Source organism: Sapajus apella, unplaced genomic scaffold (assembly GCF_009761245.1).
Source record: "Sapajus apella isolate SASKATOON/1434 unplaced genomic scaffold, GSC_monkey_1.0 scaffold2, whole genome shotgun sequence".
NCBI lineage: Eukaryota > Metazoa > Chordata > Mammalia > Primates > Cebidae > Sapajus > Sapajus apella.
The window spans coordinates 75825833-75852715 of NW_022436942.1; the positions used below are offsets into that span (position 1 = coordinate 75825833).

The 26883-nt window shown below is 45.6% G+C and overlaps 1 protein-coding gene across 4 annotated transcripts in view; it reads right to left on the reverse strand.

The window, feature by feature from the left end:
* Nucleotides 1–26883, reverse strand: part of KSR2 (kinase suppressor of ras 2) — a 531211-nt gene that overhangs the window by 196430 nt on the left and 307898 nt on the right. For all 4 annotated transcript variants that reach the window (XM_032241015.1, XM_032241004.1, XM_032241019.1 and 1 more), the window contains exon 5: nucleotides 23145–23329. In XM_032241015.1, coding sequence (XP_032096906.1) covers nucleotides 23145–23329 — 185 coding nt within the window. The remainder of the gene's footprint in view (nucleotides 1–23144; nucleotides 23330–26883) is intronic.

Here is a 26883-nt window from a genome sequence, read left to right on the forward strand (position 1 = left end):
TCCCAAAGAGACAGATGCTCTGACTTCTGAGAGGGGTTAGGGCTCCCTCCCTCCCTCCCACAATCCCCCAGCCACCACCTCCAAGTCTTCTCTGTCTGCGACAAGGATTTTTAAGGAATGCAGCGCAGAAGGGCTACCAGTGTTCATGAGGCTGTGAAGGGTGGGTGATTACAGTCAGGAAGGAGAGGGGAGGGAGGGAGAAAGAGCCGGGAGAGGCAGAGACAGAGATGAGAGACGTGGTGACCAGGAGAAAGAAAGACTGAGAGGGTGGAAGCCGTACAGAGAGAGGAGAGAGGAAGACAGGGCCCAGGGAAGAAAATAACAGAAAAACACTCAGTTACCCAAACAGACAGAACTTAAGACAGATGTGAGGGAGAAAGAGAGCAGAGAGAGTAAACACAGGGGGGCAGGTAGGAGGGAGAGAGGGGCGCAGGGGCTAAGCACCCACCCACACCTGCCTGGTCATGCTCTGACTTTTAGCAGAGGGAAGAACTGCTTTAACAGAGGCCTTGAACAGAGCAGCATGGGGCATGACACCACACTTGCCACTTTTATCCCTGGCCAAGAAGCATTTGGCCTGAGATGAAAAGCAGGGTCTCACATCTTGCCCAGAGGCTGATGGTGCCAAGCCTCAGAGTGCGGGTGTGTGCCAGGGGCCAGCAGGGGCCCCGGGTGCCGTGGGTCGGGGGCTGTGGTACGACCACCCGAGGAAGCAGTCTGTTATTTGGAGGAGGAAGACTCTCTCCATTCCAAATGAGTAACAAAGAGGTAAGGTCCCCAGGGTGAAAATCTGAGTTATCAAAGCTTCAGCCTAGGAGCACATACACAGCGGGGAGGACAGGCTTCTGTGGCATGTTAGTGATACTGGAGATCAGGAGAGGGGCCAGGAGCACAACCCTAAGGATGGGAGGAAAGGCTGATACATCCTTTTTTGTTTAAATTTTTAGTGACGGAGTCTCACTCTGTCGCCCAGGCTGGAGTGCAGTGGTGTGATCATAGCTCACTGCAACCTCAATCCTGCTGCCTCAACCTGCTTTTTACTTTCATTGTTTTGTAGAGATGGGGTCTCAAACTCCTGGGCTCAAGCAATCCTCCTGCTTTGGCCTCCCAAAGTGCTGAGATTATACATGTAAACCACCACACTCAGCCTAAACCAGTCTTTTTAAAGAGAAAAGTTCCAGTTACAAAAATCAGCAAGGGACATACCATTTATGGCAGGTCCAATGGTCACAAACTGGTGGTCGCCATATATATGTTACGTAACCTGTGATGGTTTTTATTAGAAAAAAATTTTAATCCATTGCCAATATTTTTAAAATTGTGAGATTATCTACAAAAATCTAGATGTCTGGCTTCTCTCAGAAAATTTGGATAATGTGATGACACTTTTTCCCCTTCCCATAGAGAAATGACTGAGTTGGACTGATGGTTGACTGCCTTCTTTTTTTTTTTAAAGAGAGAGAAAAAGAAAGAGAAAGAAAAAAAGAAAAGAAAAGAAAAGAAAAGAAAAGAAAGAAGAAAGAAAGAAAGAAAGAAAGAAAGAAAGAAAGAAAGAAAGAAAGAAAGAAAGACAGAGACAAGAATGAAAGAGAGAAAGAAAGAGGAAGAGAAAGAGGGAGAGAGAACAGGAGTCTTGCTTTATTGCCCAGGCTAGAATGCAGTCTAAAAATGGGTATTGAAAACCTCTTTTATGCCAATAATTGTGCTTAACAATGGAGACAGGAAGGAATAAGGGAGGAAAATAACAAACAAGCAGCCAACCAGTGTTTCATTTAAACCTGTGAAATGCTATGCAATTACTGAGGAGTGATTTACTTCCAATTATGTAGTCACTTTTGGAGTAGGTGTGATGTGGTACTGAGAAGAATGTATCTTTTGTGGATTTGGGGTGGAGAGTTCTAGAAATGTTTATTAAGTTTACTTGTTCCGGGTCTGAGTTCAAGTCCTGGATATCCTTGTTAATTTTCTGTCTCGTTGATCTGTCTAATATTCACAAAGTGATGTTAAAGTCTCCCACTGTTGTTGTGTGGGAGTCTAAGTCTCTTTATAAGTCATTAAGAACTTGCCTTATGTATCTGGGTGCTCCTGTATTGGGTGCGTATATATTTAGGATCGTTAGCTCTTCTTATTGCATTGATCCTTTTACCCTTGTGTAATGTCCTTCTTTGCCTCTTTTGCTCTTTGTTGCTTTAAAGTCTATTTTATCAGAGGTGAGAATTGCAACTTCTGCTTTTTATTTTTTATTATTATTATTTTTGCTCTCCATTTGGTTGGTAAATATTCCTCCATCCCTTTGTTTCGAGTCTTTGTGTATCCTTGCATGTGAGATGGGTCTGGATGCAGCATACCGATGGGTTTTGGCTTTTTATCCAATTTGCCTGTCTGTGTCTTTTGATTGGGGCATTTAGTCGATTTAAATTTAGGATTAGTAATAATATGTGTGAGTTTAGTACTGCCATTTGATGCTAGCTGGCCATTTTGCCCATTAGTTGATGTAGATTCTTCATTATATTGATGCTTTTTACCTTTTGGTGTATTTTTGGAATGGCTGATACTGGTTGTTCCTTTCTACGTGTAGTGCTTCTTTCAGAAGCTCTTGTAAAGCAGGCCTGGTGGTGATGAAATCTCTGAGTACTTGCTTGTTCACACAAGATTTTATTTTTCCTTCACTTATGAAGCTTACTTTGGCTGGATATGAAATTGGCCCCCACTCTCTTCTGGCTTGTAGGGTTTCTGCTGAGAAATCTGCTGTGAGTCTGATAGGCTTCCCTTTGTGAGTAACCTGACCTTTCTCTCTGGCTGCCCTTAGCATTTTCTCCTTCATTTCAACCCTGGTGAATCTGACAGTTATGTGCCTTGGGGTTGCTCTTCGTGGGGAATATCTTTGTGGTGGTTTCTGTATTACCTGGAGTTGAATATTGTCCTGCCTTGCTAGGTTGGGAAAGTTTTCCTGAATAATATCCTGAAGAATATTTTCCAACTTGGATTCATTCTCTTTGTCACATTCAGGTACACCTATCAAACGTAGATTAGGTCTTTTCACATAGTCCCATATTTCTTGGAGACTTTGCTCATTCCTTTTTACCCTTTTTTCTCCAATCTTGTCTTCTCATTTTATTTCATTGAGTTGGTCTTTGACCTCTGATATCCTTTCTTCTGCTTGATCGACTGTTAAAACTTGTGCATACCTTGCAAAGTTCTCGTATTGTGTTTTTCAGCTCCATTAATTCACTTTTATTCCCTTCACCTTCACTGGGAGCTGCAATCCTGAGCTGCTGCTAGTCGGCCATCTTGGCGCCGGCAGATCAACTGCCTTCTTTAGAAGTGGGGGAGGAAGTGATCTCCAGTTTGCCACAATCTTCACCCCTCCCTATTGTCTGACACCAACTGCATCCCTCATCCCTGATGACCCCTAATGTCCTCAATCTGGATTCACTGAGTAACCATTGTGCCCCTAGCATAAGGCATTGGGGCTTCATTTATGCCTTCAAAACATACTTGTTCAGGGTCTATGACGTAGCAGGTCCCGAGGATATGGCAGTGAACAGAAAAGATAAGATATTGCCTTTACAGAGCACAGACCTTAATCCTTAGCATTTCATTTCCTACGATCTTCACCATCACCTTGCCAGGAAGGTATTGACACTTTATACATCAGGAAACTGAGGCCTGAATATTTTCTTATGCTTAGTGAGGTAGGTGCTTATGTTTAGGAGTGTTACTGAAAATATTTAACCACTCTTATGGGGTGGCACAGGCCTAATAGAAACATATCCAACCAATCAAGCCAAGCCAATGAGGAAATATGTTCAGCCAATCAGAATACAATCCAAATCAGAAAATATGCCCAGCCAATCAAAACATACACTCAACCAATCAGAACACACACCCAAATACATGTTCAACCAATCAGACTGAACAGTGCTACAGGATACACAACAGCTGAATGCCTGCCCTGCCTGTCAGTTTGCTGTCTTACTATGCAGGGATAAAGATACTTTGTCCATCTGAACAATTTCTAGTTTCCAAATGGTGATTATACACCTCCCAACAATCAACAGTATTGTGAAGTAGGCAGATGGCATCAATATGCACATTTGCCAGATGAAGAAACCAAGGCTCTGAAATGCTGAGTGATTTAACAAGAGCCATACAGCCAGGGGTAACAGCTGGGAGGAAAATCAAGATTTCCCAACTCCTGGCCCAGAGTTTTGCCTGCATCCTAAAGGGCTTCTAACTAATTCGACTGCAAGATCACTGAGGTCAGGGACTGTACGGTACATTTATTTGACTCCTCCCTGATACTCAGTATCTTATTTTACATTTCAGAAATTCAATCAATACTGATCACTGCATTCAGCTATGGTGTAGGGTGGGGTGATGTCCAGCAGAAACCAATGAAGATTAAAACCTGATCTAAATCCAAACACCATACAACAGTATCAGCAACCACAACACTTAGGTACTGCTTCCTATGCAGCAGGTATGGTGCTTAGGATCCTTTCATTTCATCCTAATAATCAATCCATGAGAAAGGGATAGGGCACCCATTTTAAAGATGGAGAACCTGAGGCTGGGAGCTGTCAAGTACATACATGGCAGAGATAAGATCTGAACCCAGGCTTGTCCAACTCTCAACTGCCTGCCTGGGCAAAGCCAGGATGCCATGGCTTTGCCTTGGGAGTGAGGCTGAGTCTCTACTTGGTAGCATGATTAACTTTCCCTCGAAGGCTGTGTGCTTCCTAGAGGAGTGTCAGGGGATAGGATAAAAAAGAAATTCCTTTCCAAGGACCACTGGGGAACACAGCTCAACAGAAACAGGGAACTGAAATGGTTTCTGTACAATGGTGGAGATACAGCCTGCTAATTCAGATCATGAGCCGATCTGGCCTGGGGTTGGAGGAGTGCTCTTCAAAGCCTTTAAAGACAGGGACCCCACATTAGTCATGCTTGCTCTAGTGAACACTGGTTGTCAGCCTCCCCAGAATTCCTTCTCACTTTCAGGCAAATGCCAGGGCTAATACTGAGTGTCAACTTGACTGGATTGAGGGATATAAAATATTAATCCTGGGTGTGTCTGTGTAGGTGTTGCCAAAAGAGATTAATATTTGAGTCAGTGGGATGGGAGAAGGCAGATCCACCCTTAATCTGGTGGACACAATCTAATCAGCTTCCAGGTAACATAAAGCAGGCAGAGAAATGTGAAAAGGAGAGATGGGCCTAGTCTCCCAGCCTACATCTTTCTTCTATGCTGGATGCTTCCGGCCCTCAAACATACATTCCAAGTTCTTCAGTTTTGGGACTCAGACTGGCTCTCCTTGCTCCTCAGCTTGCAGACAGCCTATTGTGGGACCTTGTGACTGTGTAAGTTAATGCTTAATAAACTCCCCTTTATATCTATATATGTATATGTGTGTGTGTGTGTGTGTGTGTGTGTGTGTATGTATATATATAACCTATTAGTTCTGACCCCCTAAGAGAACGCTGACTAATACAGATTTTGGTACCAGAAGTGGTTCTAGAGAAACAGAATATTAAGGATGGAGTTCTTTTGTTGGTTCTGGAGTTCCTGGAGTTGGCTGCTTAATATGAACAGGCCCAAAAATGCTAAGGACTCTACTTCTAATAATATGGAGAACACTGATTGTCCTTGGCATGAACGGTTTAGAGAGTTATGCAAAATGAATGCATTTGACACTCCTGATTCACCGCTCATGAGAGGCAAGGAGTTTAGTGACTCTATACATAATAACTTTGAACATATGTGGAGAACCAGGAACATACTGAAGCTGGCTGATTGCTCCTCAGTTCAGTAGACAAAGTGATGAAAGAAAATTATAAACTCATAGATTCTGTATCCCAGCTTTAGAAACTGAGCCACCAATCTGCTAAGATTGCCCTGAGTGAGAGTCTTATCTCCTGTGGAGAAAGAGCTGTAATTGTGGGAAAACAGACATAAGCTCTTATCATGTGAGTGGCTGACCTGCAACAAAAGATGCATGCACAGCCTTGCCAAGTGTCTACTGTTAAAGGGAGGACATTGATTGGAAAAGAATGAGAGCCTGCAACTTGAATTGGGGATTTGTGGGAGGACGCTGATGAACCTGGGGACACTGAGTTTGTAAACTTTGATGAACCCTTTTTGCCAGGAGGAACAACTTCCCCATCCCTAGTAGTGGCAATATCCCCTCCCTGACCCATGCTGCCATCAGCCTTTCCACCTTTGTCTGAGGAGATAAACCCTGCACTGCCTGAGAGAACAGTCATGACCTCCCCTGAGGCAGTTGCCAGGCAAAATAATGTTGATTCTCCTCAGGAGACACCCCCAACAGCCTATTTGCTTCTAGACCTATAGCTAGACTCAAGTTATAGCAGGCCCCTGGAGGTGAGGTTGAGAGTGTGCCCTATGAGGAGGTGCACTACACTCAAAAAGAACGGTTTGAGTTCTCTGATTTATATAAGTTTGAGTTTACATGAGTTCTCCAGCAATCGAGAACAGGCATGGGAATGAATATTAAGTGTATGGGATACTGGCGGAAGGAACACAGAGTTGGATCAGGCTGAATGTATTGATTTGGCCCACTAAATAGAAACTCTGCATTTAATGTTGCAGCTTAAGGAGTTAAAAAAAAAAAAAAGGTTCCAATAGTTTATTTGCTTGGTTAGCTGAAATATGGATTAAAAGATGGCCCACTGTGAGTGAGCTGGAAACGCCTGATCTTCCTTGGTTTAATGCAGAGGAAGAGATCCAAAGGCTTAGGGAGACGGGGATGGTGGAGTGGATTAGTCATTTTAAACCTACTCATCCCAGCTCGGAGTGTCCAGAAGATATACCCTTGACTAATGCCTTGTGAAATAGATTTGTGAGGGCAGCACCTGCATCTTTGAAGAGCCCTGTAATTGCTCTTCTCTGTATGTCAGATCTAACTGTGGAGCTGCAGTCACTCAACTACAAAATTTAAATACAATGGGAATAATTGGATCACAAAGTGGCAGGGGTCAAGTGGTGGCACTTAACTGTCAAAGGCAAGGTGAGCGTAACTACCGTAATAGACTGCAGAGGCAAAGTGGCAATCAGCATACTCTGACTCTAAGTGAAGTAACTAAGGAATAAAAAAACCAAACATTGCGTATTCTCACTAATATAGGGGAGCTAAACTATGAGGACACAAAGCCATAAGAATGACATAGTAGGCTTTGGGAACTCAGAGGGCAGTGTGTGTGGGGAGGGGTGATGGATTAAAAGACTACAAATATGGTGCAGTGTATACTGCTTGGGTGAAGTGTGCACCAAAATCTCACAAATCCCCACTAAAGAACTTACTCATGTAACCAAATACCACCTGTACCCCAATAGCTTATGGAAAAATTAAAAAGTAACAATAATTTTTTTAAAATAATAGTTTGACTCATGTAGAGCTCTGGCTTTGGCTAACTAATTACAGTGTTCCTAGCAGTGAAATTGATAGGAAGCCCTCTTTATTCCTACTTAAATTATACAAACAGAAAACTTCTAGGTCAAATGGACAAAATGCTAATTTGGATTATAAAAGCAGAATCACAGCCCCTAATCAATTTCCAGACTTGAGCCAGTTTACAGACACAGAAGCCCTTGCATGAAGGCGAGGCCATGTCCCTTGAGGAAGGACCCCACTACATTATCAACAATTTATGCAGTGAATCTTTCTCCCATCCTTCCCCAAGGAGCCCTCCAGCCTTTTAACAGGGTAACTGTGCCCTGGGGAAAGGGAAATGATCAGACATTTCGGGGACTGCTGGACACTGGCTCTGAGCTGACGTTCATTCCAGGGGACCCAAAACATCACTGTGGTCCTGCAGTTAAAGTAGGGGCTTATGGAGGTCAGGTAATTAATGGAGTTTTAGCTCAGGTCTGACTTACAGTGGGTCCAGTGGGTCTCCGGACTCATCCTGTGGTCATTTCCCCAGTGCCAGAATGCATAATTGGCAAAGACATACTTAGCAGCTGGCAGAACCCTCACACTGGCTCCTGACTGGTAGGACAAGGGCAATTATGGTGGCAAAGGCCAAATGGAGGCTATCATAGCTGCCTCTACTTAGAAAAATAGTAAATCAAAACAATATCGCATCTCTGGAGGGATTGTAAGGATTAGTGCCACCATCAAGGACTTGAAAGACGCAGGGGAGGTGATTCCCACCACATCCCCGTTCAACTCTCCCATCTGGCCTGCACAAAAGACAGATGGATGTTGGAGAATGAGAGTGGATTATTGTAAGCTTAACCAAGTGGCGACTCCAACTGCAGCTGCTGTACCAGATGTGGTTTCATTTCTTGAGCAAATTAACACATCTCCTGGTACCTGTTATGCAGCCATTGACTTGGCAAATGCCTTTGTCTCCATTCCTGTCCACAAGGTCCACTAGAAGCAATCTACCTTCAGCTGGCAAGGCCAACAGTATACCTTTACTGTCCTACCTCAGAGGTATATCAATTATCTGGCTTTGTGTCATAATCTTATTTGGAGAGAACTTGATTGCCTTTCGCTTCTGCGAGATATCACAGTGGTCCGTCACATTGATGACATTACATTGATTGGATCCAGTGAGCAAAAAGTAGCAAACACACTGGACTTATTGGTGAGACATTTGCATGCCAGAGGATGGGAAATAAATCCAACTAAACTTCAGGGACCTTCTACCTCAGTAAAATTTCTAGGGGTCCAGTGGTGTAGGACATGTCGAGATACTCCTTCCAAGGTAAAGGCTAAGTTGCTGCATTGCTTCCTCCTACAACCGAGAAAGCAGCACAACACCTAGTGGGCCTATTTGGATTTTGGAGGCAACACATTCCTCATTTGGGTATGTTACTCCAGCACATTTATTGAGTGGCCCAAAAGGCTGCCAGTTTTGAATGGGGTCCAGAACAGGAGAAGGCTCTGCAACAGGTCCAGGCTGCTGTACAAGCTGCTCTGCCACTTGGGCCATATGACTCAGCAGATCTGATGGTGCTTGAGCTGTCAGTGGCAGGAAGGGATGCTGTGTGGAGCCTTTGGCAGCCCCCATAGGTGAATCACAGCAGAGGCTTCTAGGATTTTGGAGCAAGGTCCTGCCATCTTCTGCAGATAACTACTCTCCTTTTGAGAGACAGCTCTTGGCCTGTTACTGGGCTTTGGTGGAGGCTGAACATTTGACAATGGGTCATCAAGTCACCAGGCAACCTGAACTGGATGCTTTCTGACCTACCTAGCTATAAAGTGGGTTATGCACAGCAGCATCCCATCATCAAATGAAAGTGGTATATACGTGATCAGGCTCAAGCAGGTCCTGAAGGCACAAGTAAGTTACATGAGGACGTGGCTCAAATGCCCATGGTCACCACTCCTGCCACTCTGTCTTCTCTCCCTCTGCCTGCACTGATGGCCTCACAGGGAGTTCCCTATAATCAGTTGACAGAGGAAGAGAAAACTAGGGGCTGATTCACAGATGGTTCTGCATGAGACATAGACACTACCCGAAAGTGGACAGCTGCAGCACTATAGCCCCTTTCTAGGACATCCCTGAAGGACAGCGGTGAAGGGAAATCTTCCCAGTGGGCAGAACTTCCAGCAGTGCACATGGTTGCATACTTTGCCTGGAAGGAGAAATGGCCACATGTGTGATTATATACCGATTTGCGGGCTATAGCCAGTGGTTTGGCTGGATGGCCAGGGACTTGGCAGAAGCATAACTGGAAAATTGGTGACAAAGAAATATGGGGAAGAGGTATGTGGATGGAACCCTCTGAGTGGTCAAAAACTGTGAAGATATTTATATCCCATGTGAGTGCTCACCAACAGGTGACTTCAGCAGAGGAAGAGTTTAATAATCAAGCGGATACAATGACCCGTTACGTGGACACCACTCAGCCTCCTTCCCTGGCCACCACTGTCATCAGCCAATGGGTCTATGAACAAAGTGGCCATGGTAGTAGGGATGGAAGTTACGCATGGGCTCAGCAACACAGACTTCCACTCACCAAGGATGACCTGGCCAAAGCCACTGCTGAGTGCCCAATTTGCCAGGAGTGGAGACCAATACTGAGAACCTCGATATAGCATCATTCCTTGGGGTGGTCAGCTAGCTACCTGGTGACCAGTTGATTATACTGGACTTTTTCCATTATAGAAAGGGCAGAGGTTTGTCCTCAATGAAATAGACACTCCACACAATGCTTCTGCCAAAGCTACCATCCGTGAACTCACGGAATGCCTTATCCACCATCATGGTATTCCACACAGCATTTCCTATGACCAAGGCACTCACTTTACAGCTAAAGTATGGCAGTGGGCTCGTGCTCATGGAATTCACTGGTCTTACCATGCTCCCCATCATCCCAAAGCAGCTGGATTGACAGAATGATGGAATGGCCTTTCGAAGTCACAATTACAATGCCAACTAGGTGACAATACTTTGCAGGGGTGGGGTAAAGTTCTCCAGAAGGCCGTGTATGCTCTGAATCAGTGTCCAATATATGGCACTGTTTCCCCACAGCCAGGACTCATGGGTCCAGGAACCAAGGGGTGGAAGTGGCACCACTCACCATCACCCTAGTGCCCCACTTGCAAAATTTTTGCTTCCTGTTCCTGCAGCATTATGTTCTGCTGGCCCAGAGGTGTTAGTTCCAGATGGAGGAACGCTGCCACTGGGAGACACAATGATTCCACTAAACTGGAAGTTCAGATTGCCACCTGGATGCTTTCAGCTCCTCCTACCTTTAAGTCAACAGGCTAAGAAGGGAGTTAGTTACAGTGTTGGCTGGGGTGATTCACTCAGACTGTCACATGAAACCAGTCTACTACTCCACAATGGAGGTAAGGAAGAGTATGCATGGAATACAGGAGACCCATGAAACCATGCCCTGTGATTAAGGTTGATAGGAAACTACAACTGCCCAATCCAGGCAGGACTACAAACGACACAGACCCTTCAGGAATGAAGGTTTGGATCACTCCACCAGGAAAAAAAAAAAAAAAAAAAAAGAACGTGACTTGCTGAGGTGCCTGCTGAAGGCAAAGGAAATACAGAATGGGTAGTGGAAGAAGGTAATCATCAATACCAGCTACGACCACATGACCAGCTGCAGAAACGAGAACTGTAACTGTCATGCGTATTTTCTCCTTCTTTTGTTAAAAACATGTTTGCACATGTATACACTTGTACTAAAAAAACATATTCATTTTATTTCCTTTTCCATTATCATATGACATAAGATGTATTGACTGGCTATCAGAATTAAGCATTGTTGACTTTGTGTAATAGTATTTGGGTTGGAGGTTTGGTGCGTTTCTGGTTACATGAAGGACAGTTGTGTTATGAGGTAATTATGACCTCCCTAATGTCTTTATTTGGAGATTATGTATGATATCAGGAGATGTGTATGGGTTCAAGTTGACTTGGGGTGTACTTGTGATGGCTAATGCTGTGTCAACATGATCGGATTGAGGAATGCAAGGTATTAATCCTGGGTGCATCTGTGTGGGTGTTGCCAAAAGAGATTAACATTTGAGCCAGTGGGCTGGGGAAGGCAGATCCACCCTTAATCTGGTGGGCACAATCTAATCAGCTTCCAGCGAATATAAAGCAGGTAGAAAAAATGTGGAAAAGGAGAGACTGGCCTAGCGTCTCAGCCTACATCTTTCTCCCACACTAGACGCTTCCTGCCCTTGAACATCAGACTCCAAGTTCTTCTGTTCTGGGACTCGGACTGGCTCTCCTTGCTCCTAAGCTTGCAGACGGCCTATTGTAGGACCTTGTGATCATGTAAGTTAATACTTAATAAACTCCCTTTTTATATAATATATATCCTATTAGTTCTGTACCTCTAAGAGAACCCTGACTAATACAGCAAAACTCTTCATTTCTAAGCCCATAGGCAAAGAGCATGGCCCAGATCAAGCCAGTAAGTCCATCCCATTTCTCTGGCTCTGCTAATTGGTTCAGAGATGAGTATACAGCCAAGCCTGTGGATTCAGAGTGAATCTTAGATCTAAACAATCTTACTCTGCCACTATGGACTGGAATCGGGGAGACTGCTGGGGCCATCTTGCCACCATAGAGAGCATAAAAGTGAAGCCATCTAAAGAATAGCAGGAGTGAGAGATAGAGACTAAGTCGCAACATGAACAGAGCCCCCAGATACAGCCATATCTGAAGCCTACACAGCCTATGGACCTTTTAATTACAGGTATCAAAAAGTTACCTTTATACTTTAAAAAAAAACCACTTAGGTTGGGTTGCCTATCACTTGGAACCATGAATCCCAATCACCATCACCACCATGCGGTGATAAAGAGCTGCTTAATTTTGAATCAACAAAATGGAAATGGTCTGGGGGCAGTTTTTCTTGGTAACTTGCTTCCCTGGTCAGTTAAGCAGGAGAACCATCCAAAAACCCAAAGACTGCATCAAAATTCAGAGACTTCAGTTCCTGACTGGGCGAAGCCAAGCCCAGACAGCCCTGCAGCTCTGGAGGGCAACAAGTAGAATTCTTTGTCCATTGCCATCTAGATCCTGAGCAGCTGAAGGTTCATAGTGCTGGACACAAAGTGAATGCTCAAAAATGTTTACTGTTGCCGGGCGCGGTGGCTCAAGCCTGTAATCCCAGCACTTTGGGAGGCCGAGGCGGGTGGGTCACGAGGTCAAGAGATCGAGACCATCCTGGTCAACATGGTGAAACCCCGTCTCTACTAAAAATACAAAAAAAATTAGCTGGGCATGGTGGCACGTGCCTGTAATCCCAGCTACTCAGGAGGCTGAGGCAGGAGAATTGCCTGAACCCAGGAGACGGAGGTTGCAGTGAGCCGAGATCGCGCCATTGCACTCCAACCTGGGTAACAAGAGCAAGACTCCGTCTCAAAAAAAAAAAAAAAATGTTTACTGTTGCCTATTCAAAACTATTTGTGTGTGCTGGCTCCATGCCAGACCCAGTGATGAACAAGCCTGACATAGTCACTGCCTTCACGGGACGGATATCAGGGGAATGAGGTATGAAACAAACACTCATGTAAGTACATAGATGCCTGCGCGTTGTGCTAAATAAGTGCTTCTGAAGAAAAGTACAGAGATGAGAAAAGGTGTAACTGACGTAATAGAATGGCAGGCAATGCTTTCCCAAGGAAACAGTAATTCACATGGAAGTGGTAATAATGAGTGGGTGTCCAGTAGCCGGAGAGTTCACGGCAAGAGAGAGCATAGTTCATTGAAGGAATTCATGTGACGGGGCAGAGAGAGAAAAATGAAGCTAGAGAGAGCACCGGAGCCAGCCAGGGTCTGATGTGACATGTTAAGGATCTGGGCTGTAGCTTATGAACAGTGGGAGATCATGGTAGAGTCTTATCTTAATCAGGGGTTGAGAGCCAGATTTTCATTTTGGGAGGATTACATCAATGGATTGGAACTGGGTCAAAGTGGATACAGGACGATTCATTTGGAAACTATTAGATCGTTTGGACCAGGGTGGTGGTGATGGAGGAGGAGAAGGAAAAAAGTGGAAGGTCAGAAGTCACAGTCTACATCCCACGAACTACATCTGGCCCTCCACCTGTTACTGTAAGTAAAGCTCTGTTGAAACACAGCCACATCCATTTGTTATGGCATTGTCTCTGGATGCTTTGTGTTACAATGGCAGAGTTAAGTCATTGTCACAGAGATCATATGGCCTGCAAAATTGGAAATATTTACTATCTGGCCTTTTACAGAAAAAGATTGCTGACCCCTGATTTAGAAGCCTCACTCAACAAGATGTGGAAGACAGGGCACCCTGGAAAAGAAGGGTCAAAGTTCACACCTAAATATAGTTTTATCCAACTGGATAGATGGGCAAGACGGGGCTGCCAGAAGACCGAGCTTACTGGGGTGGAGGGTAAATTTGATTGAAATAACCCAAACCCCCACAACCTTACCACTTCACAGAAACGAGGTCAGGCCAAACATGTGCAGAAAAAGCATGCAACTTGGTGTCTGATGGCATTATGGTTTTTAGTCTTGCCTTTCATGCACTATGTAACTTCCAGCCTGGAATTTTCCCCTCTTGGAATGTCAGTTTCCTCATCCACAGAATGCGGATGCAGGGGTGTGGATAAGGAATACAAATGCCTAGTGCACACCGCACAGTTCTATAGCAAGGTTACTTCTTGCTTTGAAATCAGCTGATGCTCAAAAGCGGAGTTACTGGGACAAAGGCAGTAACAATCAGACATAGGTCCCGATGAGGGGGAACGGCATTGCCCACTCTGACAGCGTGTACCTGACCAAGGATCAGGACTTAACTCCAACAGACACAAATGGCACCCCTGGTTTCTAACGCCAACCACTTACCTACCAATTTTGGTTGCCACAATTCCTGGTCAGAGCAATCGTAACAAAAGGTCTGAGGATGTCTATTGCATGCTGAGCCCACACTGTTTTTTGCTAAGGCAAGAAGTATACAATGTGTAGGCAGGAACAAGAGAAGACTGATGATGAGAACCTGGAAGTCACCTCTCATGGAACATACACACCCATGCACACTACACACACACATGCATAGCTCATGCTCACAGGCTTCAGCAGCCCTCCATACACACAAAAAGTATCACCATTTAAACAAAGACACGGCTAACTTCCTTTGAACTTCCACCAGCTTGCTGATGAGCACTTTGAGTAGCAGCAGAGAATGCTGTTCTGTGACTCTCTTGACATAATGGTGAGAGCCACTGATTGGGCATCAGGAGGCTCAGGTCCAAGCCCCAGCTCTATAGCCCTGGGCAAGTCCTTTCCACTCTCTGACCTCAGTTTCCCCACCTGTAAAGTGAGGGACTGGACTCAGTGATTTCTGAGGCCTCTTCCAGCTCTGTCATCTATCCTAGAACAGAGTTTAAAAGCCCCCAAACTAAATATAACCTGCAAACCTGTGGCGTTATCCAGCATGGGCTTATACGGTGTCAAAGAATGTATAATCGGTTGCTAACATTTTTCAAATGGGAGAGTTCTTGTAAAAGTCAGGATCTCCAACTTATGAAAAAAATCAAACAATCTGGCAGTACTGGGCCCACATCTCCACAGGGCCACAGCTGCTGGAGCCGGAGAGCAGCTGTCCACGCCTCATCTCTTCCTTCTCTCCCCCACATCAGGCTGCTTCACTTTTCAGGTACTTCTCAGAACCCGGCAGGTCACTCAGAGAACAAGCCCTGTTCCAGCTGGCATTTCAGGTGACACTGAGACTCTGAATAGGTACTGACTTGCCATGGTTATACAGATTGACCCTGGTACTGCCTTTTCTTATTTTTGTTTGGAAAATGAGGAGGAGGTCTGCATTGGTTTCCTAAGGCTGCTATAATGAAATACTGAATTAAGTGGTGGCTTCAAACAAGACAGGTTTATTCTCTCACTGTGCTAGAGGCCAGAAGTCCAAGATCAACGGGGTTCTTGGTTCTCAAAGCAGGGTTGGCTCTTTCTGGAGGATCTGAAGGAGAACATGTCCTCATGCCTCTCTCTCGGCTTCCGGCGGCTCCATCAATCCTCAGCATTCCTTGGCTTGTAGACACATCGCTCCAATCTCTGCCCCCATCTTTACCTGGTGCCATCCTGGTATCCCTGTCCAAATTTCTCTCTTCTTAAAAGGACACCAGTCATACCAGACTAGGGCCCATCCTAATGACTTCATTTTAACTCGATCACACCTGCCAAGACCCTTCAATCACACCTGCCAAGACCCTATTTCCAAATAAGGAGACATTCACAGGTGTGTGGGGTAGGATTTGGGCACAGCTTTTTGGGGCCACAATTCAACCCATGACAAGGCCAAATTTACCTCAATAAACAGGAGTGGAAATGAATACACAAAACAAGAGGTTGAAAACTTCCTTGAAACATAAAGATATTTAATAGATACACCTTCAAATGAATCCTGACAATTTGACACATGTGCAGTAAGGGAAATTGCTTACATCCAGGCTTTATCTTCTGTGTTAATTTCTTGCACATTGAGAAAAACTTACATCTGGAATAACTCCCCTCCCATCACAGAGAAGCACCAGGAAGGCTGAGGACTGGGCTCCCGGTTTCCTGGAAATTCACGGGACAGGTGTGCAGGGCACAGAACGACCCTCAGTCTCCTGATGCCACACAGTGGAGTTTTCTATAAAGATGTGATATACTAAGAAAGATACAACAGCACTTATGTAGGCATCCTGCCAAGGACGTCTAGCCTGAGTCTAGCCAGGAGCAAACATCAGCAAACCCAAATTGAGAGACATTCTATAACTGACCCCTCCTCTTCAAAGATGCCAAAGTCATACACAGCAAAGAAAAAGGCCGAGAAACTGTTCTAGCTTGTACAACACCTACACACAATATGTGACCTCAGATTCAATCCTGTACCCGGAAATAAACATTGCTCTAAAGGATACTATTGGGACGATTGCTGAAATTCCAATCTGGCAAGGTGAAAATACTGATTCAATGTCAAGTTTACTGAAATTGGTAACTCTATGCGGTTATGTAAGAGAGTATGCAGCCTGGTCCCAAATGGTTCGCAAAAACTAGAGAGAGAAAGAGAAAGAGAGAGAAAAAAAGCAAATGTAAGAAAATGTTAAAAACCGCTGAATCTAAGTAAAGAAGGGCACAGAAGTCCCCTGTGTTGTTCTTGCAACTTTTCTATAAATTTGAAATTACTTCAAAATGAAAGCTTTAAAAAAATGGTCACATAACCCAGGGATTCTGAAATGCCAGCCTGCAGAACTCCCTGGAGAGCTTGTCAACGTTCAGATTTCTGGACCTCTCCCCAGAATTTCTGATTCAACAGGGCTGGAGGGGAAGAGCAAGAATTTGCATTTCTTTTTTTTTTTTTTTTTAACAGGGGCAACTAAGAAATCCTTTATTCAAGATGAAATACAGAATTATTCAATCAGGATGGGAGGAGCTCCATGACAGCTTTTTAAAACCAAATAGCTGATACATTTTTTAAATCAAAGCCATTAGCGGCCACCGGCTGGTCAGACTACATTTACGATATTCTCTCCACTTCTGATTGCCATCTTTATTTCATTTTACTTTTTTATTGTGACAATTTCAGAACAGACACAAAAGTAGAGACTGTAACAGACTTCCATGCATTTCTAACAAGCTGTGGGATGCTGCTGCTGTTGCCGCTGACGGTGGTCTGGAACACACTTTGAGAACCCCTGATACAACCTCGTTTAAATTGGGGCTGTGACCATCAAAATAACTAGGCAGAAAGAGTTAAGCTGGCTGCTTCTGGGAAGCAGGATTGCGGGGGGACAGTGCAAGAGATCAATGCTTTTCATTAGGAATGTTCTGTAGCATTTCGTTTATTTCCAGGTTTATATATTTTAATGCCTGCAAAGCATCCATATCCTGCCTGATGTATAGCAGGTGGTCAGCACCCATTAAAAACCTGCTGGAGCCTGAGTTTCTAAGCGATGGCAGGCAACGTGGTGCCTCCTGTGTCTGCTGAGTCCCTGGGGGAAGAAGAGATACCAGCACCAACCCCAGCACTTCCATTTGCTCATTCTTGGGGAGCAAAGTCCTTTGGGTAACTCCAATAGGATATATGCTTTCCCCTTGGAATTGGCACCACTAAGTCAGGTCAGACCCAAACTGTTCAAAATATCTTCCAATTCTGAGACAAGATTGCAGTTCAGCCAGCAAACTTCTGTCAAGACACGAGTCTCTCCTCCATCTCTTCTGGGAGGTAATGAACCTTGGCCTTAAGCCTCATTAAACCCCATTATATAATCACCCCCATCCTGAGTCTCTTTATAACCATTCCAGTGGCTGCCTTCTTGGGAGCAGGCAGCTCAGCTCCATCAGTCTTTATTGCTACCTGCTGCCTTCCTTGACAAACCACGCTTCTGATTCAGCATCAAGGTACACACAAGGCCAGGGGATCAAAGGAGGGTCAACTCTCTCTTAGCTTGTCCCCAGGACAAAAAGCAGGAGTTGATTAGAGAGGAGATGAGCAGAGGGTCTGCCGTCTTTCAAGACACCTCATGAAGGACAATATTTCATAAGACCCAGGCTTTGTGGTCCAGCTGGTGCCATTATGACCAAGATGGGGAAGTTCTGGAACCATCAATCACTTGCTCCCCTTCATAGCTGCTACCCTGAAGTGTTTGGCCCCTATGGGCAGCTAATAAAGAAACACCCAGAAAACTGCAGGTGGCAAAATTACTATGTCGTTCCTCATCTTCTACAAGAGATGTCCAGGATAAATGAATGGCAGGAGCTTCCTGCAGCTTGTCATTTTGGCTACTTTCTGCAACTGCCTGGCCCCTATGGGGATGGCTGCAACCTGGGACAACAGATCCCTAGAATAATAATAACAGAGGATAGCAGGGGCAGCAAACGGTTGGTCAATATGGGTGATGCTTTCTCTCTCTTTTTTTTTTCTTTTTCTTTTTTTTTTTTTTTGAGAGAGAGTCTTGCTCTTGTTGCCCAGGCTGAAGTGCAATGGCGCAATCTTGGCTCACTGTAACCTCCACCTCCTAGGTTCAGATTTTCCTGCCTCAGCCTCCCAAGTAGCTGGGATTACAGGCATCCGCCGCCACGCCCGGCTAATTTTAGTATTTTTCAATTTTGTATTTTTGTATTTTAATTTTATATTTTTAGTACAGACAGAATTTCACCATGTTGGCCAGGCTGGTCTCGAACTCCTGACCTCACGTGATCTGCCCGCCTTGGCCTCCCAAAGTTCTGGGATTACAGGGGTGAGCCAATGTGCCCAGCATGGTTGCTGCTTTCTAAGTGAGCCCAGCACACTAACAAAAAGGCATCCTTTGAGCAAGGCTGTCACACACAACACGCTCCCCCAGCAATGCAAGGGCTTCAGAGAGAAAACCTGAGCATGTTCAGTTCCTTACATGATGAACAAGGAAGTTTTAATGACGATGACATTGTAATTTCATACCCTAGCATTTCAGAGTGGAGGATTCAACAGGACTGCAAACTTCACCTCCCTCCTGGCCTTGTAAACTTGGACCAACTGCTTAAACTCTCTCAGCCCCAGTTTCTTCATCTGTAAAATGGGGATAATAGTAGTGCCTACCTTATAGAGGATGATGGAGCTTAAATGACATAATAAAAGCAAATTGCTTTGCCCCATGCCTGGGACATTGTCAACACAATACGTGCCAATTGCTATTATGACCATCGTTTTCAACATTGTTACAAACCACTTCATCATGTAACATACAGCAATAGCTCCCAAAGTCACCCTTTATTGAGACTCAGCGCTCTAAGTACCAGTCCCCATGCTAGGGAATGTACATGCACTTAACGTTTTATCCTCACTGCATCATTGCTGGGTAGAAAACAGACTGAAGAAGTGAAGTGATTTTCCCAGTGACTTGACAGCATCTAGTTAGTTGCTTTAAACCCAAAGTCACTTCCACCAGCTGGTAATGAATGATGACAATCATTCCTTCCATCTAGGTGGCACTCTTTCATCCTGAAGTAGCCTTTCTTTAGGAGATTTAAGACAGCCTGACCTCCATCCGCTGGGATGAGAGACAAACTACAAGGAGAACCCAGGCTTGCAGATTGGTGGACTAAAGATGGTCCATGGTGAAGGGCACCTAACCAAACCACCAGAGCATGGTGGCCCACCTAAATGCAGCGCAGAATAAATACAGCAAGGATGGAGAGGTAAGTCCACTGCTCTCTATTTCTCTGGGAAGCAGGTTCATTTGAGTCAGGATCTCCCATAGTAAACAGAAGTATCTGATGTCTTTCATTCTAGCCCTGCTTGATGAGGCTATGAACCCCAAGGACTGGTGAACCTCGGAGACAGATTCCTCCATCAGCAAAAGCTCCTGCCGCTCCCCTCCCTCCCTGTCCCCACTCGCCACTCCCAGACCAGGGGAGTAGGGTAAGTCCCAAGAAGGTGGCATCCTTCTCGCAGCTCACTCAAGGTGGCTGAGCACCCTGAGGTTGTGAGGTTCAGCCACGCTACAACCAGATCTGCCTAAGGCTATCCCCAAGTGTTACCATCATAAGGTAACAAGATGGCGTGTCACCACCCTTCAAAGCACAGACCAGAGCCAGAGCCGACAAATAGGCAGACAGACTGAGCTTGGCAGGGACATAGCCCCAGGGGCTCCCTTGGCTGGATCAACAGGAGAAAGATGGTCACCAGGGCCCAAAGGCAGGGAGTTCTCTCCAGAAATTCATGGTGGCAGGGGAATGGGAACCATTACAAAGAAGGAGGAGCTGGCACCTGGTAGCTGTGTTCTCCCAACCCCAAACCCCACCCAGAGTCTCCAGAACCAGTATTCTTAAAGAGTCAAAGGTTTGCCTAGAAACATTCAGTGGGTAGACCTCAGAGTCACTAAAATGGACCCTCTGGGGTACTGAAACCCAGACAGAGAAAGGAACTTGCTGCATTGAAGTGATGGAATGCAGGCTAGATTGGATCTGGATTCACAAGGGACCCCATGGACAAGGTCATGCACCATTCTGAGCCTCAGTTTCTTGATCTGTAACATGGGAATTCTAGCACCTGCCTCACAGACTGGCGTGAGTCTTACCTGAAACAGTGCAGCTGACACACCAGGCAGAGACAGAGGCCACACAGGTAACTGGAGGCAGCACTGAGATTCCAACAGAGAGCGTCTCAGTTCCCAAACTGCAACCTGCCCACCACACCGGGCTGCCTCTGTTTCTGTTACTTATTAGAATCAACAGACAGGGAAGTGGTCCCCACGGTTTCAGTTCACATTTGGGTTACACACTCATTCTTCCACTGAGACTCAAATGCTATCTTTCTTCTTTCTGGGAGATCAGAGAGCAACTTCTCTGCATGTAAACACCAAGACTGTCCAAGGGGTAGTTGCGCTCCTGGTGCCTCCTAGTGCTGGGAGCGGCCTTTTAATTAAGGACTTTGCTCCTGTCCATAGGCAAGCAGTGGAAAAGCTTTTCCTCTTTGGTGGAGACCAGGGCAGGAACGAAAAGTTAGAAGCCACAGTGAATCCTCAAAAACTCTTTGGTACAGACAGGGGCTCAAATGTTTGAGTCTGGTTTTTTTGTTTGTTTTTTTCAGGCAGGAGGGAGATGTTTTTACTTTGGCCAAAACTAAAGTGCAGAGCAGTGGTCAAACCCCTGGAGGGGGCCATGCTGACATTCACTCATAGGATGGCGATGACCAAGGACAGATGGCTGCTAGAGGCAGCCATCCAGAGTCATGCCAAGGTAAATGCCGAGCATTCTTAGGGCCATGGGGAAGTTGGCGAGGGGGGTGTAAACTGCAAGGCATTTAGCCATAGAAGCCCCAGATTAACCATCAGACCACAGGCTGTAAATGCTTCAAGAATAAATCATCATCATAAAAGCCACCATTTATTAGGCACCTGCTGTGTGCTGGGAACTGTGCAGAAGGCTTGGCACGCATGACCTTATCCAATCCTCACCACCACGTACAAGGTGAGCCTCTTATTGTCCCCATTTTACAGCTGAGGAAACAGGTTCAGAGGCTTTGAACTCACTTTAGGTCATGCGCAATTGCTTAAAAGTAGAATGACTGGGGTTCAAACCCAGGTATCTGTTCCTGGCTGTGACATCTGCCCCATCTGGCCATCGCTACACACTGGACATGTCACTATCTCCCCTTTTCCTCATTCACACTCATGGAGCCACTCTCTTTGACTACCATGCAGGCCCACCCTCATGAAGGGTGCTCTGTCTGGCAGTGATTTCTCTGGACAAATTTGATAAATTGGCCTCTGGTGTGCACCTGTGAGCAGTGGGTGCTATTTTAGTTTGCTAGATTTGGAGCCTGCCTAACCTGGGCAGTGAGACAAGGTAGTCTCTGGACCATCTCCTGACTGATATCCACATGGATCATCAGTCCATACCTTCAGCTGATTCCTACCATGGATGCGCCATATATACCTGTGGGCTATAAACCAAGCTCACCATTCGGTCCCAGCCTAACCATCTAGGTGGATGTTGGATATTACCTGCGCCTTTTTTTCCAGGCATAGAATTAATAGATCTTGTCGAATTCTCAAAGTGTCAGAACCCTTAGGTAAAAGTAATGAACAGAACCCCACATTTCGAGAAAGCATTCTGCTGGGTATTTAAGGGGTCATGGTTATCAAATGATGTGTGATGTGTTAGAAAGAACCGAATTCAAATCCCAGCTCAAATCCTCAACAGCTGTGTGACTTTGAGCAAGTTCTTTGATGTCCCTGGGCCTCAGTTTCCCCTTCTGTACAGTGGGAACGATCCATCTGCAGGAGGGATTGCTGCAACAACTAGATGAGACCCTCCCTGTGAGTGATGAGCACGTATCAATGCTCAGTGAACATGTCTTATCACTTCTCAGAACACCACCACAATGTGCACAGCCTGTGGCTGAATTAAGGGCCAGGGGTTATTTCTTCCACATTCTCAGAGCCCTTCCTTCTCTTGAGCAACCAATCAATAAAAGTTGCTGTCTTGGCTGGGGGACTGGCTGGGCTTTATTCAGGGGGTTGCCCCTCTGACCACATCTGTGCCTGTTCAGCAAACCGGGCCTCTGGGTAGAGAAGATTAAACACCTTCTGAAACCTCAGTTCTCCATCCTCAGAAAGTTCCATTTCCGCTCCAAGTAATAACTACTCTGTCTCCGGCAGAAATTCTTAAGAACAGAAAGTAAACCACTCCAGGCCATGCTCAACCCCATTTGAACCCAAATACATCTTTGAGATGTAAAGGTTATATGTGTTGACCTGAGTGGGGAAAAAAAGGCAAAACTTAATCATAGATGCCTTAGCCACAGCGGCCAAGAAAAATCCAGTAATCAGGCAGCTGAGAGATGGCAGGGAGGAGGGAGAGAGAGGGCGGGTGCTTCCCTGAATGCCTGCTTGCTTTCCTCTATCTTTCCTTCACACCCGAGACCAATGACAACAGCCAGTCAACCTCCCCAGCGTCAATTATGCTCTCCCTCCAAAATCATCCAAATGGGCATGAGTAGCATAGGTAGATGGGGGGACCATGGGCAGAGGATGGATGAAGCTCTATCAGTGAGCATTTCACAAGTCCCTGTGATAAGGAAAAGAGGGTTTGCACCTGGCACAGAGGATAGCAGGTGCCGGGGAGAAGGAGGTGGCACAGCCAGCATCCCCAGTGCAGCCCAGTGGGTCACTTACTTGCAGAGAAGTTGGCCTCAGTGTGAACAGGAGGGGTGGAAGGCAGGAAAGGTGCGTGTCCCACAAAGAAGGAGCGGAGGGAGCGCTCGGACAGCAGCGGGGAGCGCTGCTGGGAGGGGATGTTCTCGCAGCTGCCTACGCTGCTGTGGATCTTGAGGTTCAAGGGTTTGCTCTTCTTCTTGGCTCTGAAAGGGAGACAGAAAAAGAGGAAAAGGAAGTATATCCAAAGGCGCACAAAGTTACAGCTGTGAAGCCCAGCCTTGTGTTTCCCATGAGGGGTCCAAAATCCACAGGGAGAAATCAGAAGAGCCCACAGGCTTTCCGGCAGAGACACAAGGGCTGGGCAAAAAGGGTTTGCCCTCTCTCTTCTAGGTCCCTTTAAGAAGCTCATTCTACACTGAGGCACAAGCAAACATTTCAGCCATTCTTTTTTGCCCAGGTCCCTAGAGAAGCTCTAGAGAGCCAGGGTTCAAGTTCAGCTTCTAACTCCAATCCCACAACTTTTGCCTAAACATCTCAACTCCCCAGAGCTCTAAGCCCCCGACTCGTGACCAAGCTGCCCATCGGCCATCTGACAGAAACAGCAAATCTCGGGCTGTCCTCAAGTGAGTCTAGATCTATGTCAAGGCGGCATTCACCATCTATGTGTTTAACCCCCAAATCCACTGCCCTTCCTCCAGGTAACAATAATTAATGCACTTCTGTAGATGGTAAGCCTGATGACTTTCAAGAGATCTAAGTAGATTAAGCCTTCGGTAGGATCACAGTGCCTCTTCTGGAAACGCTTCCTCTTGGTCAGGACTTCTGGTGCTGGGCTCCTTCTTCCCAGCCCACCCATAGCTCTGTCTGGTTCTTGGTCCATTGCCTACCAGGAGCCTCAGACAGTGCCCACCTTAGGAGTTCAGGAGGGAGGGTGCTCCCCCAAATCACAGGCAGCTGCAAGGGATCAGAAGTGTTACAGGGAAGGGACCCTGGGTGGCCCCACCCCTCATCACTGTGCCTACCATAGCAGCGTTGCTGGAGGAGAGCAGGTGCAGCCTGTAGGAACTATATTATCCTGGGGCCGGACCCCCCAGATTCAAATACTGGTCTTGCCACCCCTGAGTGAGTCCATTAAACCTCTCAAGCCTCAGTTGTCTTGCCTACAAAAGAATCCTTCTTTGGAGAATTGTGGAGAGGATTAAACAATGCAGGTAAGTGAATTCATACAAAGTATAAACGTGAATTGTTACCATTATTATATTATGAAGATCTGTCTGATAGTTCCTTTAGAAGAAAGAATCTGCAGCTAAAACTAAGTGGAAGCTTCTGGAAAGTTTGGTTTCACTCTTGGGGACTCTTCAAGACCCAGGAGATTGAATGATATTCTTTGTAGACTCCATGCCCAGCAACGTGAGTCACGTAGAACAGCAACTTAAATATTTGTTGAAGGATCTCTAAATGGTAAAAGGAAGGAAGGTAAAGAGGAGTTCTCCCAGGGACCCCTCAGCTCACAGCCTTTGATCCATGGCCAGTTATGGATTCATTCAAGAGAAGAGAGAGGGGTGATGTCTGATCTCAATCCTACACACAGGCACTGGCCTCACCCACCAGCGGGTAAGCATCTGCCTTCTGCCTACAACATGCTACATTCATGGCGTTCCCTTACACGGAATCGCAAAGGTAAGGAAATGTATAGGTAACTCACCGAAATGGGTAATGGTATGATATTTAAACAATTAATTAATAGAAAAGTGTTATGAGTGCTAGTATCCATCAGAGTTAAGCTTATGACGCAACTTGAAACTATCAAAAAGAAGTACAATGTATATGGAAGGCTGAAACTAACCATACCCTCAAGAATGGAGGTCACAGCCTGGGCATTTCTTAGTATAGAGGTTCCCTGTCCAACAACAGAGCTACTTGTCCACGTGAGCACTTGAATTGTGGCAAGGCTTGACTGAAATAGGCTTAGAATGAAAAAAAAGGACAATACCTTACTAACAATATTTTTTGTATGCATCAAATGTTTGGGTTAAATAAAATACATTGCTAAAATTAAAAAAAAAAAATTAAAAGAGGGCTGAGTACAGTGTCTCACCTCTGTAATCCCAGCACTTTGGGAGGCCAGGAGTTTGAGACCAATCTAGGCAACATAGCAAGACCCTGTCTGTACAAAAAACTTAAAAATTAGCCAGGCGTGGAGGTATATGCCTGTAGTCCTAGTTACTCAGGAGGCTGAGATGGGAGGATCACCAGAGACCAGGACTTTGAGGCTGTAGTGAGCTACGACTGTACCGCTATACTCCAGCCTGGGTGACATAGTGAGACCCTGTCTCTAAAATAATAATAACAATAATAATAAAATTTAAAAAATGATAACAAAAGTGAGGGCCTTAGCAGTTATTCCCAGTCTGATGCTGAAATAAATAAATAAATAGATCCCAAGGTATTTAAGATTCTTTTTTACTTGCCAACAGTTTCTTAGGAGGTGAAATTATTCCATTTCCAACAGGACCTCTCATACTGAGAAAAAGATGGAAAGGAGACAGTAAAAACAAGCACTCCAGCCAGGTGCTGATTAAGCTTTGATCTGAAACTGAGAGAATACATCTCTGAAATTATAAGCATAAAACACAGACATTAAAGATTGTTCAGCTTTATCAAACAGGAGGCTTAATCATCACCATAATAGCAACAGCAGCCACTGTTACTGCGGCCTACATGTGAGTGCCAACCGTGTCCTAGGGACTGTATTAAGTGTTTTCCATCCTCACTTGCCATAGTAACCTTAGGTGGGAGGTGGTGTTATTGCCCTCTCTCCACTGATGAGGACACCAAAGCAATGAGGAGAGAAGAGATATGGGGAAGGCGATGCCAGCCCTGAAACCAGGCAGTGTGGCACCAGGGTGCGTCTCTCAGCTGCACCCACACCAGACCCTGCATGTCAGTCCCAACCCCACATCATCATCTGTCCCGAGCCCAGCTGCCCTGAGAAGTTTGATTTGGGACATGCTCAGGTCAGAGACACTGGAGTGGCGAAGAAACTGAGCCCCAAATCTTCAACTTTTGCTTCATCCACCTCTTTTCTTGGAACCCTTTCACCAGAACCACCCAGAGACCCCATGTGGATATTTCTCTTTGCCCCCCTCTCTCCGGCACTGAGCCCTTTTGCTCTGGTGTAACTAAAGAGAGGAATGCTGTAAAGAGGAAGTAGATGGGGCAGGGACCCTGGAGAGTCCCTGTTGAGTGGCCCCCATGGAATGGCAAAGCTGCCCCTTACAGAGTGTTTCTACTGTTTCTCTCCCTCCTCCACCTGGTGAACCCCACACATACTCCATGGTCCAGTTCAAATGTTACCATGTGTAAAGTGTCCTCTCCTACACACGGAGTAGGGGTCTTATCATTCCCTCACCTCACTCTCTCAGTTCCTGCTTTTCCATCATATGCTGAGAAAGACCCCATTTCCTTAACGTGGTGCCCAATGTCTGCCCACATGCACACCTTGGTCTGCATATATGTAGCCTCCACCACCTGGAATACCCTCTGTTGCTTTGCCTGGTAAATCCCTATTTGTCTTTTATGACTTGGCTCTGATGCCCTTTCCTTCAAGAAGTCTTCCCTAATATCCTAATTCATTCCAGCATGGGTCGGGTGTTCTTCCTCCAGGAAGCCTTCCCTAATACTCCCTCTTCCCTCCTGGACTGGGTTGGGTGCTCCTTCTCAGTTCTTTCTCTTGATTGATCACTAGATCAATCGA